We start from the raw sequence: 17185 nt of genomic DNA, 5'->3' as shown, positions 1-17185 counted from the left end.
AGAAAGGAAAAGGAGAAAAAAGAAAAACAGAATTTCCACCCTCTCTCAGAGCATTAGGACACCCCTTTCCAGCACCACGAGCCAGAACTAGAGGGCTCCTCCTGGAGCTCTTTGTTGGCACCCATGCCCACTACTGAGTTTCAGGCTGCTTTGAGTTCAGGCCAATGAATAGCAGAGGGAAAGATACTGGTAAACTCATTGTCAGTTTGGAGATACTTCAAATTCTGGTCTTCTCTCCCAGTCCACCTGCTACTGTTTACTTTTCAGAGTCCTCAAATAGCTGTTCCAGGCATTCCATCCAGGTCTTATAGCTGCATTCAGTGGGAGAAACAAAATGGAGTGCTCGCTCCATCTTACCAAGAACCAGAACTCCAGCACAGAGTTTAGAGTGGGAGGATTAACATGCTCAAAATTCAGTGGATTCCCATTAGGAATCTATTGTAATAAGAGCTAGTGGGACAAAATTGACAATGCAAAAAGAGGGGGCATAACCAGTGCAAGAGATGTTACCTCACACTCATTACATCCCTATAGAATACAGTAATTCAGCATTATCGTCCCAATGTTATAACCCATGGGGAGCTGCTAATCTGGAAGGTCAGAGCTGGAACCGACCTTAGAGATCACCTAGTTCAACACTCAATTTTTTTAAACAGCTTCATTGATATATAATTTACATGCCATAGAGTTCACTCATCTAAAGTGTATATTCAGTGGTTTTTGGTATATTTACAGAGTTATGCAGCCATCACCATAATGTAATTTTAGAACAGTTTTATCACTCCAGAAAGAAACCTTACACCCAATAGCAGCCACTCGTATCCCCTACCCAAGTCCCACTGGGGAGTCCCCTCCCCCTCAACCTAACCAACAACAAATATATTTTCTTACTCTATAGATTTGCGTATTCTGGACATTTTTAAAATAAATGGAATCATAAATATGTTGTCTTTTGTGACTGGCTTCTTTCCCTTAGCATAATGTTTTCATAGCTCCCCCGGTGGTAGCATGTGGCAGTACCTCACTCCTTTTTATTGCGGAATAATATCCTATTGTATGGATAGACCACAATTTGTTTATCTATCCATCAACTGGTGGACATTTGGGTTGTTTTCTCTTTTTGACTATAATGATTAATGGTGCTGTGAACATTTGTGTATGATTTTTTGTGTGGACATGTTTTCAGTTCTCTTTAGTAAGTACCTAGAAGTGGAGTTGCTAGGTCAGAAGGTTGTTTTATGTTTAACATTTTGAGGAACTGCCTAACTGCTTTCCTTAGCAGCTGTACCATTTACATTCCCACTAGCAATGTATGAGTGTTCTCAACACTCTGATTTACCAAGAGAGGTTGAGTAACTCTCCAGGCTCACACAATGGATTGGTGGGATTAAAACCCATGGCTCTTAACTCATAAACCTATGATAATCAGTGACAGAAACAAGAATAAAAACCCCAATGGACTAAAAGAAAGCCTCTACCAATTGAAAATTTTCTGCCAATTTGGGAAAAGAGATCAAACAATTTTTATACCAATGTAAGTCTTCTCTTCAAATACCACTATGATTTTTTCCTTTAATATATTTTCAAACCTATTATTAAGGGTACTTTAATAGATTATAAATTATTGTAGTCACTGTTCTTTGCTCAGATTTTCTCCAAAGTTTATTGCTGTTATGGCCCCTCACCCTAGACCATCATGATCCTTAGAACCATGGATCGTGAGAGCTGATCATCTGGCCCACCCCCGTCTTGTTACAAATAAAGAAACTGCTGGGCTGTAGTCTTAAGGATCTCAGTGAGCTCTGGTACCATGCTGGGACACACTGGAGGATTCGGCACCCTCCCCTAAAGTGTTCTAAGCAGGTCACCCCTCTTCTCTGCTCCTCTGGCGTTTACTCCAGGTGCAACATCAGCTACTTAGAAGAATGGCTTAAAGATAAGAATTTGCAGAACAGCTTGGCCAGGGAAACCTTGGAAGCTCTCTCTCAGGCAGCCTGGTTGCTTCAGGTCAAGAAGACCACAGACAGCGATGCCAAGGAGATCTACGAACGCTGTACCTCCCTGTCTGCTGTGCAGGTGACCAGGCTTGCTGAGTGTCTCCCTGATCTTCACCCACAGATCATGTAATTGGCATTGCCTTTCCTGGCTTAGCCAGCTGTGGGTGCATCTGCATCTCTCTATGCTCTTTGGGGAGCATACGTATCTCCCATGGGCTGCCCTCTTATCTAACAGCATTTATTAAATACTAACTCTAGGCCTTAAAAACATAAAAATGCATATGACACATTCCCTGCCCGGTATACTCACATATGTGTATCTGTGGGGAGAGGGGGTGGGAGCAGGGAAGGAGGCTGGAAATGGGGAATTCTCTTAAGGTTATCTAATTATAGGATGTCCTTGCTGCCTTCTATGCTCTTCTCAGCTTGTTTTCTCTTTTGGAAAAAAATAACACATGGTTCCTAGAGCCAGATTATAGTCTGAAAGAACCACTTTTGGTTCCCGACTGTTCCCAGACCACTGGAACCATTATTTCATGGACAGAGTTGTCCTCTTCTGTGGCCTCAAACCATCTTATGTACTGTTTGCAGATCATAAAGATCCTTAACTCATACACACCTATAGATGACTTCGAGAAAAGAGTGACTCCATCCTTTGTTCGCAAAGTACAGGTGAGATCCTTAAGGATGTGCCTTTTAATTTTTAGTATAAGACAGTGTTGTTTAATTACCATTATAGAAATTCAGGATTAAAGTACATGTACCAAATATACAAAGGAAAGGCACCCAGGAAAAGCAGCAGGAATTCTCCCTGTCAAATTCCCTGTTTTCAGAACCCATTTTCCCCCTGGGTGGGAAGGGAACAAAAACACCAAAACTGTGATTCACATTCTGTGTTCCTTCAGCATGTCTTGTTTCTCATCAGTCTTTGAGTATATGCAAGGGAGCAGAGGCTGAATGGAAAGAGAGAACCTGTGTGCCCATTTTTTCTTATTTTAATCCCTGAAGTTTCTTGCCCAATGAACTAGGGCAGCAGTTCTCAAAGTTTGGTTCAAGGGTCCTTGCGGGGGGCGGGGGGTGATTCTTGAGATGATTTCAGGGAGTCTGCAAAGTCTGCCTTTTTCCAAATACATACCTGTATGAGGCAGACTTTTCTTCATACATTTCAACCAAAATAACATAGCACTAGAGGTGAATGCAGAAGCAGATACAAGATTCCACCTGTCATATTAAGTCATACATTTAAAAGAGTTACAAAATTATGAAACAATACCACTTCTCACGAATTTTTTGATTTGTTTTCAAAAATATAGTTTTTCAATAAAAATATGTTAACATGTATTGGGCTTGTTATTTTAATGAATTAATAAATATTTAAAATTATTGTTTTAATTACTAATATGATAGATATCAGTAGTTATAACCACATGCACAAAAGCTGTTTGGCGTCCTTGGTAATTTAAGAGTATAAAGGGGTCCGGAAACCAAAAAGGTTTGCAAACCACTGAACTAAAAAGAAATATTAATGCAATAAAAATTTAATACTGAGCTCCACTCGTGTTTGGTCTTAGAATTATGCCATGAGAATAGGTGAGAATAGAAAGTAGATCGATTTACAGTCAGTCCATCCTGTGGGAAATTAACTTCTGAAGTGAAACAGAGCAAGTTGAGTATTGATGAGAGCTGATCTGGAAGACCTGGATAAACCATTTCACCTTGGAGCTGTGCTGTTGAAAAGCCCTTTTGTGTGTTATCTCACATGATTTTGAAAGGAGTTTTTTGCTGGAGATAGAGTTGTGTTTTCCTTGCTCTTGACTTCCAGACAGCCATAAAGCAGAGTGCCCTGGTTTCCTTACTCATTTTTCCTCTGGTTTTCATTTCAGGCTCTCCTCAGTAGCCGAGAGGATTCATCACACCTGATGTTGGATACCAAGTATCTCTTTCAAGTCACATTTCCTTTTACCCCCTCTCCACATGCTCTGGAAATGATCCAGATCCCCAGCAGTTTCAAACTAGGCTTTCTCAATAGATTATAGCAGGAAAAAAGAGAATAAATGCACTTTTCTTTCAAAAGCTAAATGAAGGTCAGATAGAGGGATGTGGCTTATTAATTGGAACTGGAAATGCTTTGGAATGTGATTTAAGGAAGAAAATAAGAATTCTCCCAAATGGGCCACATCTCTCGCGCGTGGTGATGGTGCTGCCACTGTCATCTTGTAAGAATTAACACACGCCAGCTGAGGTTGGAAAGGCCACTGCTACCTTTGGAATCTCAGCCAGCTTTTACTAGAATTCCTGCAAGTCTCGTATTTTCTGCCAGGTGCCTCTTGTCTAGATCTATTTTGTGACAGCGGTCCACCCAGAGGGAGTGAGACCCAGGGACACAGTTTATCCTAAGTTTTCTAAAGTTCGTGTGAAGCCCAGATACATTTATGAAGCCACAAATGGGTTCTCGGGCTGAGTCTTCCAAATAATCCCATTTGGCCATGGCGGCCTGTCAAAGTCCTCTCACCCCATGCCTGCCTGATGGGGGCAGAGGTGTTTTACCAACTCTTTTTACTAAGAACGCTCCTCCATAAAAAAATGTTTATTTCAGGCCCCTCCAATTTTTAAGAGAATATTCAATCTGAAATGAATCATAGAAGTATTTTTATGTATATATCCATTTAAAACTAATATATCAGGGCTTCCCTGGTGGTGCAGTGGTTGAGAATCTGCCTGCCAATGCAGAGGACACGGGTTCGATCCCTGGTCCAGGAAGAGCCCACATGCTGCAGAGCAACTAAGCCTGTGCGCCACATCTACTGAGCCTGCGCTCTAGTGCCCGTGAGCCACAACTACTGAGCCCGCGTACCGCAACTACTGAAGCCCACGCGCCTAGAGCCCATGCTCCACAACGAGAGAAGCCACCACAATGAGAAGCCCACGCACTGCAACAAAGAGTAGCCCCCGCTCACTGCAACTAGAGAAAGCCCGCACCTAGCAACAAAGACCCAGCACAGCCAAAAATTAAAAAATACAATAAATAAATTTACTAAAAAACCACAAAAACTAATATATCATTCAAGCTTAATTTCCACGCCAATTTACAATTATTTAATCATCTCGTCCTCCAGAAGATTTCTTTAAACTTTATCTGCCAGCATATTTGCCATAATTTTTCATTGTTTAATATCTTTCATACAATAACTTAAAAAAATAAGTTTGAAAAGGCAACATAGTTGATTTTCTCTGTCTTATCAGCATTCAAATCTTAAGATCTCATAAGAATAATTGAAGAATTTTGTCCTTTTTTGAGAAATCTGTTTTGTCCTCCTTTTGAGAAATCTGTTTCCCAAGTTTTGTGGGAACTATTACTTGTTCCCCCCAAGTTTTCTCCTTTCTTCCTTTCAGAGCGTAAAACATCATTTGATAAGCACTCCTGGCCTGTGGCCTCTTCTGCATCACCCCAAAGTCACAGGCCACAGCTGTGATTCTGTAACATGGGCATGTATCTTAGGAGTGGAAATAATACATGATTATGAAGCAACATCACCCTACTAATATGTAATGTCTTTTCATATTACAAATGATTGAATTTAGTTCATTTAGATACATTGTATATGAAGAAATAAGAAGTAGAACTTTGTGACATTTTAATCAAAATAAATTACCAAATGAATTGGGTCAGATTCTTTTAATTGCTAGGAGATTACAGTTTTTTTAAGTGCACAAGTTTTATGCCTTTCTTTAAGGGTCATACTTGAAGATGCTAGAATCTTTATAGATTCATAGTATCTCATAAGGGCTTCCCTGGTGGCGCAGTGGTTGAGAGTCCGCCTGCCGATGCGGGGGACACGGGTTTGTGCCCCGGTCCGGGAGGATCCCACATGCCGCGGAGCGGCTGGGCCCGTGAGCCATGGCCGCTGAGCCTGCGCGTCCGGAGCCTGTGCTCCGCAACGGGAGAGGCCACAGCAGTGAGAGACCCGTGTACCGCAAAAAAAAAAAAAAGCATCACATAATATCTCATAAAACATATAAAATTCTTTAGAGAGGAAGTAAATATGCCCTCAGCCCTGGCTCAGGCTCTGTCTGCATGGGGCTCCCAGACTGTGCCAGAATGAGGGGCTACTTGGTGGAGAGCTGGCTGGGTTTCGGTCCACACGGACTGCCTTCTCCATGCCCCTTCCTGGTCTCCTCTATGCCACAGAGACCATCACCCTTCCTTTTTGGCACCTGTAACTCAGGGCTCCTGTCTGTCTGACAGCATTTATCCTGGGCTATAAGACAGTAACGCTGGCCATTCCCTCCACCACCCTCTGGGCATCCTGACGTGGCGAGCAGAGCTGCAGGGGCAGAGTCCTACTGGAGACGGCAGGGCTCGTGAGGGTTCAGTCCTGGGAAGGAGTAGATCCTGTTTGGAGACGGGGGGACCTGCAGAGCCTGAAAAGTTTATGCATGGAGAAGGGGGCAGGGGAGCCCTCGCCCCACAGTCTTGATCAGCTCTACGAAGCTGAATGTAGCAAGAGTGGCCAAAACAACGAGGTGCTGGTGGGGTGAGGACTGTGAAGAGGCAGGAGCTGCTGATAACCTTCAGTTACAGGTGAATGTCAGGGTTGCTCAGTAAAGCGGGGTCTGAATTTACGGGGGCCAACCCTGCTGAACTCTGCTTCCTGCAAAGGGCAGAGAACTGAGCCCTAGAAACTGGTCAACGGGGGTTCTGAGGGCACCCGGCAGCATGGATGGTCAGAAGGTTCAAGGGGTGAGTGAGTGATGCAAACTGCAGTGCGTGCTTCAGACGTGAACACGGAGCTGCAGGTGGGAAGGAAGGGAGCAGCTGAGCTGTCAAGCCCAGGTAAGGAGATTAGTTAGACGGGATGTAATTGCCTTAGCACTTGGAGCTACAGCTCTAACTTCTCACCGTTCTGCTGATCGGTTCCATGTGTTGAGTCCCTGGAAGGTATGTATGTGTTAACATTAAATTAGAATACTCAGGCTTCCTTAAATGCTCAGAAAATTGTTCAGGTGTGTGCATACCAAGGTGTTGACTGTGGTCTTTCTGTGTGGTAAAGAGTATGGGTGAGGGGTGGTATGGTAGTTAGTCTGTATGTTCTAATTTTTCCACAATACATATGCGTATCTTTTGAAATAGGTGCTTTGTTTTCAAAATATATTTAGTATTGGCATCAGGGGAAAATTAAGCATATTTACAATTATTTAATCTGTTAAAAATTGACCCACATGGGACTTCCCTGGCAGTCCAGTGGCTAAGACTGCACTCGCACTGCAGGGGACACGGGGTTCGATCCCTGGTTGGGGTAAGATCCCACCTGCCGCTCAGTGCGGCCCCCCAAAAAAGAGATATTAAAAAAAACTGACCCACGTAACATTTCACATGTTAACGTAAACCTTGGAGTGCAGCTTATGGAATAGACAGAGGTTTCTGACACTAAACATTACATAATTTTAGTTAAGTCTGTGAGATTCATCCATTTACTGCCATATGTATCGGCAGTTTATTCTTTTTTATTACTTAAACATATCACAATTTATGTATCTAGTGTATAGTGATGAACATTTGGGTTTTTCCAGTTTGGGGCTATTATGAATAAATCTGCTATGACATTCTTGTTCATGGGGTTTTTTTTGAGGATATAAGTATGCATTTCTGTTGAGTATATATCAAGGAATAGAATTATATGTATGTGTAGCTATAGTAGGTCCTATCAACCAGTTTTCCAATGTGGTTGTACCCATTTATCCGCCCACCAGCAGAGGAGGTCCAGTTCTTTACATTCTCACCCACGTTTCACATCATCAGTCTTTTTTACTGTTAGGTATTCTGGTGGGTAAGTGGTGGATTCACGGTGTGGTTTTAACTTGCGTTTCTTTGCTGCCTAATGATGTTGAGCACCTCTTTATCTGTTTATTGACCATATGAATATCTGCACTTGTGAAGTGTCCAAGTCTTTTGCGCACTTAAAAAATAATGTGTGTTGAGATATGATTGCACACAATATAAAACTCTCTATTTTATAGCATACATTTCAGAGGTTTTTAGTAAATTCACAAGAATGTACATTATCTAATTGCAGAACATTTCCATCACCCCAAAAAAGAAATCCTGTATTCATTAAGCAGTCACTCCCAACCCCCTCTCCCCCACCTATTGGTAACCTCTAATCTACTTTCTGTCTCTATGGATTTGCCTGTCCCAGACTTATCGTATAAATGGAATCACAATTTGTGGCCTTTTGTGTCTGGCTTATTTCACTTAGCATAAAATTTTCAAGGTTCTTCCATGATATAGCACATATCAGAACTTCATCATTTTTTATTGCCAAAGAAGAGTCTACTGTATGAAGAGACCACATTTTCTTTATCCATACCTCAGTTGATGGATATCTTAGTTGTTTCCACTTTTTGTGTTAAATGCTGCTACAAATATCCGTGTATACATTTTTATGTGAACGTATGATATATCCAGGGGTGAATTTGCTTGGTCATTTGGTAACAGCTCTGTTTAACTTTTTGTGTAACTGCCAAGCTGTCTTCCACAGAGGATGCACCATTTTACATTCCCACCAGCAAAGTCTGAGGGTACTTTTGCCCATTTTTAATTGGGTCAATGAAGCATTATTTTTGAAGTGAAAACTGGTGATATCCTATATATCCAATATATCCTATCCTATCCTATATATCCAATATATCCTATCCTATATATCCTCCAGTAGGAGGTTGGTTTATTAAATTATGATACTCCATTACTCCATAGGATAAAATAATACTGAAGCTATTACCAAAAAACAGATAGCTCTGTAAGCACTAACACAATAAAGTTAGGTGAAAAAGCAAGTAGCTAACAGCCGCATTTATATAACTAACAAAGCTTTGTCTATGACATCAGAAAAGTCTGGAAGAATAGCCATCTAACTCAGGGAATTGAGTGCAGGGCAGATAGTGGGGATTTTCACTTTTGATTTTCTATCTTGGCACTGACTTTTTAAAAATAATCATGGGGTAGTGGGGGTTTTGGTGATTTTTTGCAACATCTGTTTAAGTGAAACATTTCAAAGAAATTTTGTGCGTGCCTTAGGGTTAGGGAACTCCTACTGCAAAACAACTTCATGTCAAAACTTGTTAAAATGGGGTATTTTTATCTTTAGCTTGTTAAAATGCCCATTGAAGCATTTGCTCTAGCTTGAAAAATTCCCTCATCATAAAAAGGATTATTGTCAATAAGTACAATAGAATGTACTGAAATTAAATTTAGCCCATGTTATAAATATAAATGAAAAACACCAGGATGTAAAAATATAAACAGTGTACATGATCAGTATGACCCCTGGTCCTAAAAATCTATTCTTGCATACGCCGAAATGTGAAAAGGAGTCTCTCTGGGCAATGGGTTTATAGGTGATTGTTTTCTTCCTTATACCTTTCTGATTTTTCCAAACTTTCTACAACAACCATGTATAATGTTTATAGTTTAAAAATACTATAATCTTCCAACTTTAGTTTGTAGCTTGCCCATGTTCAACCAACCAGATCTAAGATGCTAGCCATGCGATATGATTTAAGGTTGATATAATTCAAAATTTGTAGTCTCCATTTAAAAATTGGTGTTTTCCAAGAATATGCAATGACATGCAAAGGCGAAAACACTATTAAGCAAAAAACTAAAGTTCAAAATTGCGTATGGCATGTAATCCCAAATTTTTTAATGTATACACATAAGTGCTTATGAAGATACTAGAAGAAAACATAAAATGCTAACACAGGTCAGTTATTTGTTAGGACAGGGCATGTAGGTGATTGATTTTCCTTCTTCATGTTCCTCTGTTTCCAATTATTTATAATGAACATGTACAGCTCTTATAATTTGAAAAAAATTAAAATTCAGTTTGGGAGAAAAAAATTATCCAGATTTGGAATATTGGCAATTTTTTTTTTCTTTTTAATATTTATTGGAGTAAAGTTGATTTACAATATTATGTTAGTTTCTGCTGTACAGCAAAGTGAATCAGTTATACATATACATATATCCACTCTTTTTTAGATTCTTTTCTCATATATGCCATTACAGAGTATTGAGTAGAGTTCCCTGTGCTATACAGCAGGTTCTTATTAGTTATCTATTTTATATATAGCAGTGTGTATATGTCAGTCCCAATCTCCCAATTTATCCCTTCTCCCCCCTTATCCCCTGGTAACCATAAGTTTGTTTTCTACATCCATGTCTCTACTTCTGTTTTGTAAATAAATTCATTTGTACCCCTTTTTTTTAGATTCCACATGTAAGTAATATCATACGATATTTGTCTTTCTGTGTGGCAATTTTTCTACTTCTCTCTTTGTAGGGGTCGATCTCCCATAATTCCTAGTCATCCTTTTATTCCTTCTGCCCTTGTTTCCTCGGGTTCCTCTCGCCTTCCATTCCTGCAGCTGCTACTCTGTCCAGTCATTATTTCCTCTTTCCCAGAACATGATAACAGTCTCTTAACCTAGTTGATTTTCCTGCTGTACTTTGTCTCTCTGACCTACTTCTGAAAGTGCAAATGCTGGAATAATCCACTTGAATGACGTCGCTCCCTTGCTGAATAAATCCACGGCTCACCTTCCTAATGCTATTACTTGGAGTCCTCAGCACGACCCCGTGACTGGCCGCCTTAGCAGGTTTGGGCAGTGGGGGGCGGGAGGTGGGCAACATTACTAGGGCCCTGGCACGGGCCAGGCTCGGGTGGGCAGGCCCTTTGCCAGTCTTTAACTCGCCCTCTGGGACAAAGCAGAGCGGCTTGATGGTCTAGCTCTGTGGTAAACGTTGTGGAGTCCCACTACATACAGATTCAGGCTCCGTCACTGACCTTGATCTCATTTAATCCCTCAGCATTTCCTCTGTGGTAACACGGATGTCCTTCCTCCCTCCCAGGGTGGCTGTGAGAGGTCAGGGACCAGCCCTTCGAGGTGATCAGTAGCTGGTCCCCTCCTGATCTCTCATCCTTAGGAGACTGCCCTCTACTCCTTCGTTCCTCAGAGATCTCAAGAACTCCGCCAGCCGGCCCTTGGCTGTAGGAGTACACCCCAACTCATGAGCTCCCCATTCTCTCCCCAGCCCCATGGTGACCTCTGGTAGACATTCCCCCTCAGCAGTGTCCCCACTGCCACCTGCCCCACAAATACATCCCTCTCATTTTGGGCTCTTCCAAATGTTCAGACCAGGGCCCCAATATCTTTACACTCAGCGGTTCTCTTCTTTGCCCTTGACATGGCCCACTCTTTGGAACGCCTGTTAAATCGGCTCGGCGACAATGGCTGCTCCCTCCCACCTTTACCCCCTTGGCCTCCCTCTCCAACAGCGGCACCACAACCCCTCAGACCCCAGAGCATTGCTTTAGTTCATGCCTTCATCTCGTCTGAACTGTGGCCATAGGCTCCTCTCTGCTCTTTCCTCATCTCCAGCCTCATCCCCCCCCACCCACCCCCGCTGCTGTGGTGGCGGCTGCTATTGTAGCCACCCACAGGGCAGCATAACATCTGTGGAGCTCTGTATTCCAGCCTGGAGCTAAACGCTTCCTGTGCTGTCCCTCAAAATTCCCCTGGTACCCCTGTGATGGTAGATTCCAAGATACCCATTTGACAGACTAGCAAACAAAGATTCAGAGAGGTGAAGTTACTTACACACACATCCCTTTTTCTTCTCTCCCTCTTTTTCAGCTTCATCTTGGGTAAAAGATGTGTGATCAGACCTTTCTCGTTAACGTATTTGGCTCCTGTGACAAATGTTTCAAACAACGGGCTCTGAGACCAGTTTTCAAGAAATCTCAACAGCTCAGCTACTGTTCACCATGTGCAGAAATTGTAAGTGCTGCTCTTTAAAACTTTAAGTCATTACCTGTCTTGAAACAATGTCTAATGTGAGGGCCCTGTGACAGGTGGGTTGCCAGAGAATCAGTTCACGCACACACACACACACACACTTGCAGCACACCCAGGCTGGGTGAGACAGTATAGTGTGGGGATTTAGGATGTGGGCTCTGGGCTCTCACTGCCTGGGTTCAACTCCCAGTTATGTTACTTGGAGGCCTTGTACCAATGGACCTCCCCTCTCCCAGGAGGTCTGTTTCCCATCTGTAAAACAACAATAATGGCATCTGTCTCATAGGGTTTTGGGAGAAACAAAAGTGAGTTTATTTGAGAAAATGTTTAAAACAATACCCAGCAGAGGAAGTGCTCAATAAATGTTTTAGCTTGTTATTTTTTAGAGCTAATGCTTTTTTCTTCTGTCTTCTCCTAGTCTGCTTGGCAAGCAAGCAAGCTAAAAGGAACTCTGGTAAATAAAGAGCCGGGGAGCACCTTCCCAAAGGCCCTGTTCCAGCTGTCCTTAGGAACAGCTCTGCAGAAGATTGAACCATATAGGGCCTCAGTATTTAGCAAAATCAGCCTCAAGGAAAAGTGCTCCTTGGGTCTAAGCCTTCAGCGAGGGTAAGCACTGAACACAAAACCTGGCACTTTTCAAAGTACACACATCAATCCTCACCAGAGATGGCTTTGCGCAGGCTTCAGATCTTGCAGCAGAAATGCCCACAGCCGGGCTGAGGCATTAGGAATATCCTGTCTCAGAGGATTTGCAAAGCCGTGTGGAGCCCCCACCTGGTCACAAGTGGTAAAGCACTCTTCCCCACAAGCTCAGTAGGAAATCCCGATCATGGACACGATGAAAAAACAAAAAACAAAACACATCTAAGGGAGGAAAGATAACGTTGACATTTTATCCAACTGAAGAGGAAAAACCATATTCATCCTTTTGGTCCCACTGTAACCCCTGGCAGTGATCACATTTTAAAAAATTATTCCTATAAAGCAAATTGCAAGTAAGCAGCCTCAGGTGGCACACAAGCTTTGGTACAGCATAGTAATCCTGATGTCACGGGGTTCAGGCTCAGTGTGATGGGCTTCTACCTGCAGCACATTGTGTTCTAAACTTGGATCTGCAAACTGAGCACATTCAGTTCTTAAAATAAACCTGCTTTTTGATGGCCCTACCATCCTGCAGCAGTGCTATTTATTAATCCAGCTCTTCTCCTTTTGAAACAACTTCCTCTGTGGACAGAAGGAGCCCAGAATCCCAGATGTCAGGTCCTCTATAGCATCACAGATTCTTCCCAGGTCAGAACCCCGCCTGGAGATATTCTCAGAGGATTGTCGCCAACTCTCTCCACCACAAGCACCTGGGGTTCCCAAATATTCAGACAGATTCTTTTGACTGTGCAGACATCTAAATGACTGACAGCTAACTTTTTAATCCAGGTGTTTGGGATTGTGTAGACACAGACCCCTGTGGACACTTTTCATGGATAGGGGCAACCCTGTAACTCCACCACTGCTGAAACGTAGCAGATCTCAACTTTTCTGACCCCCAGCTTCCTCACTTACAAAAAGCAGTGAACAGCAAACCACAGGAAGGCACTTTGCAAACTTTGCCAGCCATTGAAAAGTTACATGGCCTCATGTCTAGATGGTAAAGTTTCCAGATTGGAGGCTGTTTGGGGGTTATTTTACACAAAGAGCCTTCAGAGGAGGGCACACACCAGTATGAAGCTCCACTCACCCCAGGTCTTCACAAACAGGCAGCCCCTGAGGCAGACACACACATCCCACGGTGGGCAAAGAGGTGCCAGCCTGAGGAGGTGATGAGAGGATGCTGCTCTTCCCAGGTCTTCTGAGATGACCCTTGGGAGGAGTGTCCCCCATGATCCAGTGTCTCATTTAAATTACTTCCTGTGAATTGCTCGAGTGTACCAGGCAGCCTTAATGATAACAACCAGCACAGACTGTATGCCACGCTTCACTCTGAATGCTCTGCGTAGTCACTCCTGATGAGGATCCTATGAGGAAGGTGTTTCTGACACTTTCTGGGAGTGTGAACTAAGCAAATCATTTAACCTTTCTGTGCCTCAGTTTCCTCATTTGTAAGATGGAGGTGACAATAGTACCCATTCAGGGTGACTGTGGTGAGTTATTAATGTAAAGCACTTGGAACCGTGCCTGGCATGAAAAGAGACTGGAAAGAACGGATGCTTGAGTCTGCCACAAAGTCACTAATTTGCTTCCTTGAGGGAACTATAGCAACCCTTCATTCTAAGGTGGAGGAAGCTGCCTCAGAAGTGATATGTCTGAGATCACTGGGCAGGGGCTCAGAAGCCCCGAGTCTGGGTCCCTGTGTGTCCCTGGCCCCACCACCACTTCCTTCTGCTGCCAGGGACTTAACTCCCGAGTGAATAAAAGAAAGGCAAAACCAAGAACGGGCAAAGACCCCACAGCTTCTCAGAAGCCAGAACTAGCTTTGTATATTTAAGTCAATAAACGAGGAGAGTTTTCATTTCGTTGTAGGGGGAGCATCAGAGCTACCGGGGTCAGACCGGGTACCAGTGGCGCGAGCCTGGCCCCCTTAACCTCTCCTCTCTCGGCAGGCAGAAGCGACCAAGGACGGGAGATGTGTGCGAGGGACTGGGGGAAAGGGGTGTTGCAAGGGCTGTGTCACTGGGACTTCCCCAAGCTCCCAGGAGCCGGGCAGTCCTGGGTTGGAATCCCAGCTTGGCCCTCACTAAGTGCGCGTCCTTCAGCAAGTTACGTATCTCCTCCTAACCTCGGTTTTCCCACCCGCAAAATGGGCGCGACACTCCCTGCGTCCCCGGGTGCTGTGCGCTGCAGCGCTAACTCGGGCCTCGCCTAGGGCACTGCGCAAGGGCTCTGCACCCGCGGACACGTCCGGGGAAGGGGGGAGGGGATCGGCCGCAGCCGCCCGGCTCTCAGCAGCCGGCGTCAGCGCCGAGGGGCGGGGCGCGCTTGGGGAGACGGCTGGAGCTGCGCCGGTGGCGGCTCGGCGCAAGCTCGCCGGCCCGGCCTCCGCCGCCCGCTGACTCGCATCCCCGCTTCCCTCCCGCCGCGTCCCCGCTCGAAGATGGCAACAGACGGGCTGCACGAGAACGAGACACTGGCGTCGCTCAAGAGCGAGGCCGAGAGCCTCAAGGGCAAACTGGAGGAGGAGCGGGCCAAGCTGCACGACGTGGAGCGTGAGTGCGGGCCGGGGCGGGGCCGGGGTCTGCGCGCCGGGAGGCGGGCCGGGGAAAGGAGACCGGCTCCGGCTCCCGGGGGGGATAGGGGGAGAGGATGGAGGGGGGCGGCCCGGGCCCGAAGCCAGGCCCGCGCCATCGCCCTGGATGAGGGCCCCGGTGCCCGGGCGCCAAATGAGACGCGGGTAGCGGCCCGAGCCCCCGGACGCGCGGGTGGGGGACCCGAGACGGACGCTCGCGGGCTCCCGGCACCTCGCAGAGCCCCTGCCGGCTAGTGGAAGCCAGCCCGCCTCTGGGCGGGGGCGGCCCCTGGCCGCTGTCCTCCTGACGTTGGATCGTGGGACCAGTTACGGTCATCACCTGCCTGCCTGGGAGACGCAAGCTGAGCTCATTCTTGCCCTTCCCCAGCGGAGCGGGGTGGGCGGGGCGGGGGTTGGTTGTCAGCAAGGGCAAGCGCAGCGAGCTCTTGTGGACGCGGCCTAGGGTAAACTCCAGGGTTTTTTGGTAAGCGTTTTACTTTCTCCATCACTGTTGTCTTTTCTCAGTTTTGCTTTTGCAAGGACCCAGACTCTGATATAAAAGCTCACTTTTCCAGTCCGAGAGTGGAGAGCCAGATGGGGGAAGGGAAGCAGAGGAGCTTACCAAATCCAAACATTTAGTTCCTTTAAGGCTGTTTAAGAAGCTTTTGGATGGATGAGGTGTGGTTAGCATAAAACAGCAGTAGCAATCTTAAATAAACTTACATTATTGACCACGACCATAATTCAGAACCGGTCTGTGACTTTTGTGAGGGAACAGTTAAATAGCCAGGTTACATGACTCTTAGTGGGATCAGCTTCCCCTTACTCTGTGGGATGCTTTGTGCTCAGTAGTGCTTGGGCTCAGGCCAGGCTTGGGGAAGTGGCTTCATCTGCTTCCTTTTCAGCCCTGAGGGTGGCAGCTCCCCTTTGCTGAACAGGGCCTCCTCATGCGTGGTGTTCTCAGGCACACCTATACATTGTGATCCTGCTCTTTCGGCACCACCCCTCTACATTCACTTTGGAAAAGAAAGACGGGGTTTATGCTAGGTCCTTTAGCACCTGATTCCTTTCTTTGGGAAAAAAAAAAAAAATCACTTGATAGAAGCAGGTGACCTGAATTTCAAATGTGCTGTGCTTTTGTAGGAGGCAGGCTAAGCCCCTATATCATTTAGAAATGTATTCAGCTACAATTAGCTATAAACCCCAAATAAAGTAATTAAGCAAATTGGGAGTTACTTTTCTTAACAAGGACAAGGGTAGGCGATTGTCAGCTTTGGTTCAGCTGCCCGGTGTGCTCTCAGGAACCCATGCTTCTTTTGTCTCCACTACCTCAGAGCACTGGCATTTGCCCCATGATTATAACTGCCACAGCGCCCAGCATCACCTCCGTATCCAGGGCAGGAAGAAGGGGGAATGTGGGCACCAGCTTCTGTTTCTCCTTCTTTTCAGGAAGGCAAAAGTTTTTTCAGAAACCTCCTTTCTCCCCAACAGATTTCTGTTTGCACTTCATTGGCCAGAACTAGGTCACATGGCTACAGCAAGGGAGGCTGAGAAAGGGAGAAGTGAGCTGAGTACGCTGCCATCCCCAAACAAAGTTGGGTTCTGTTATCAGAGAAGTAGGGAATGGATAATGGGTCTGCCCCATTTCCCTTTGCAAATTCCTACACTCTGCAGATGATAGTGACGATGCTGCAAGCATGGTGTTAGTGCCTCGGAGGTAGGTCGTCTGGTTTTTCCATTTTACAGACGAGGAAACTGAGGCACAGAGAGGTGAAAGGACTTGCCGAAAGATCCCAGCTAGTAAGTAGTGGACCCAGGATTCCAGCCCAGCCAATCAGAGCTCCAGCCCATCCTCACTTCAGCTTTTTTGCCAAACGTCTTAGTGCTCAGTGCAGAGGGCACTCTCCAGAAACGCTGTGGAGAGTAAAGGCTGCCCACTGGGATATTTTTCAGGCTTGTCTGTGAATCTGGTAAATTGCCTAAGGCAGAGCGATGGTCAAGATGCAGCTTTTCAACAGGGAACCTCTGTCCTGCAGAGAATGCAGTGCTGTCAGAGGTCAGGGCCAAATTTTGGACCCACAGTGGAAGGATTGATCCCCACCCTCATATGTTAGAA

The 17185-nt window shown here is 45.1% G+C and overlaps 2 protein-coding genes across 4 annotated transcripts in view; both read left to right on the top strand.

The window, feature by feature from the left end:
- MYO5C (myosin VC) overlaps positions 1 to 5725 on the top strand; it is a 118120-nt gene extending 112395 nt beyond the window's left edge. For both annotated transcript variants that reach the window (XM_067747322.1, XM_067747331.1), the window contains 3 exons: positions 1902 to 2076; positions 2589 to 2669; positions 3881 to 5725. In XM_067747322.1, the coding sequence (XP_067603423.1) occupies positions 1902 to 2076; positions 2589 to 2669; positions 3881 to 4033 (409 nt within the window). In that variant the 3' untranslated portion in view covers positions 4034 to 5725. The remainder of the gene's footprint in view (positions 1 to 1901; positions 2077 to 2588; positions 2670 to 3880) is intronic.
- A 9081-nt stretch (positions 5726 to 14806) lies between these two features.
- Positions 14807 to 17185, top strand: part of GNB5 (G protein subunit beta 5) — a 43541-nt gene continuing 41162 nt past the window's right edge. The window contains exon 1 of one of the 2 annotated variants that reach the window (XM_067747346.1): positions 14807 to 15049. In XM_067747346.1, coding sequence (XP_067603447.1) covers positions 14938 to 15049 — 112 coding nt within the window. In that variant the 5' untranslated portion in view covers positions 14807 to 14937. Of the gene's footprint in view, positions 15050 to 15275; positions 15554 to 17185 lie in introns of those variants that run through there. The other variant, XM_067747363.1, reaches the window with a different exon arrangement.

The sequence above is a fragment of the Pseudorca crassidens genome, chromosome 1 (assembly GCF_039906515.1).
Source record: "Pseudorca crassidens isolate mPseCra1 chromosome 1, mPseCra1.hap1, whole genome shotgun sequence".
Classification (NCBI taxonomy): domain Eukaryota; kingdom Metazoa; phylum Chordata; class Mammalia; order Artiodactyla; family Delphinidae; genus Pseudorca; species Pseudorca crassidens.
Note: the sequence above shows the minus strand (reverse complement) of the source record. Positions and strands in the feature narration are given on the sequence as shown.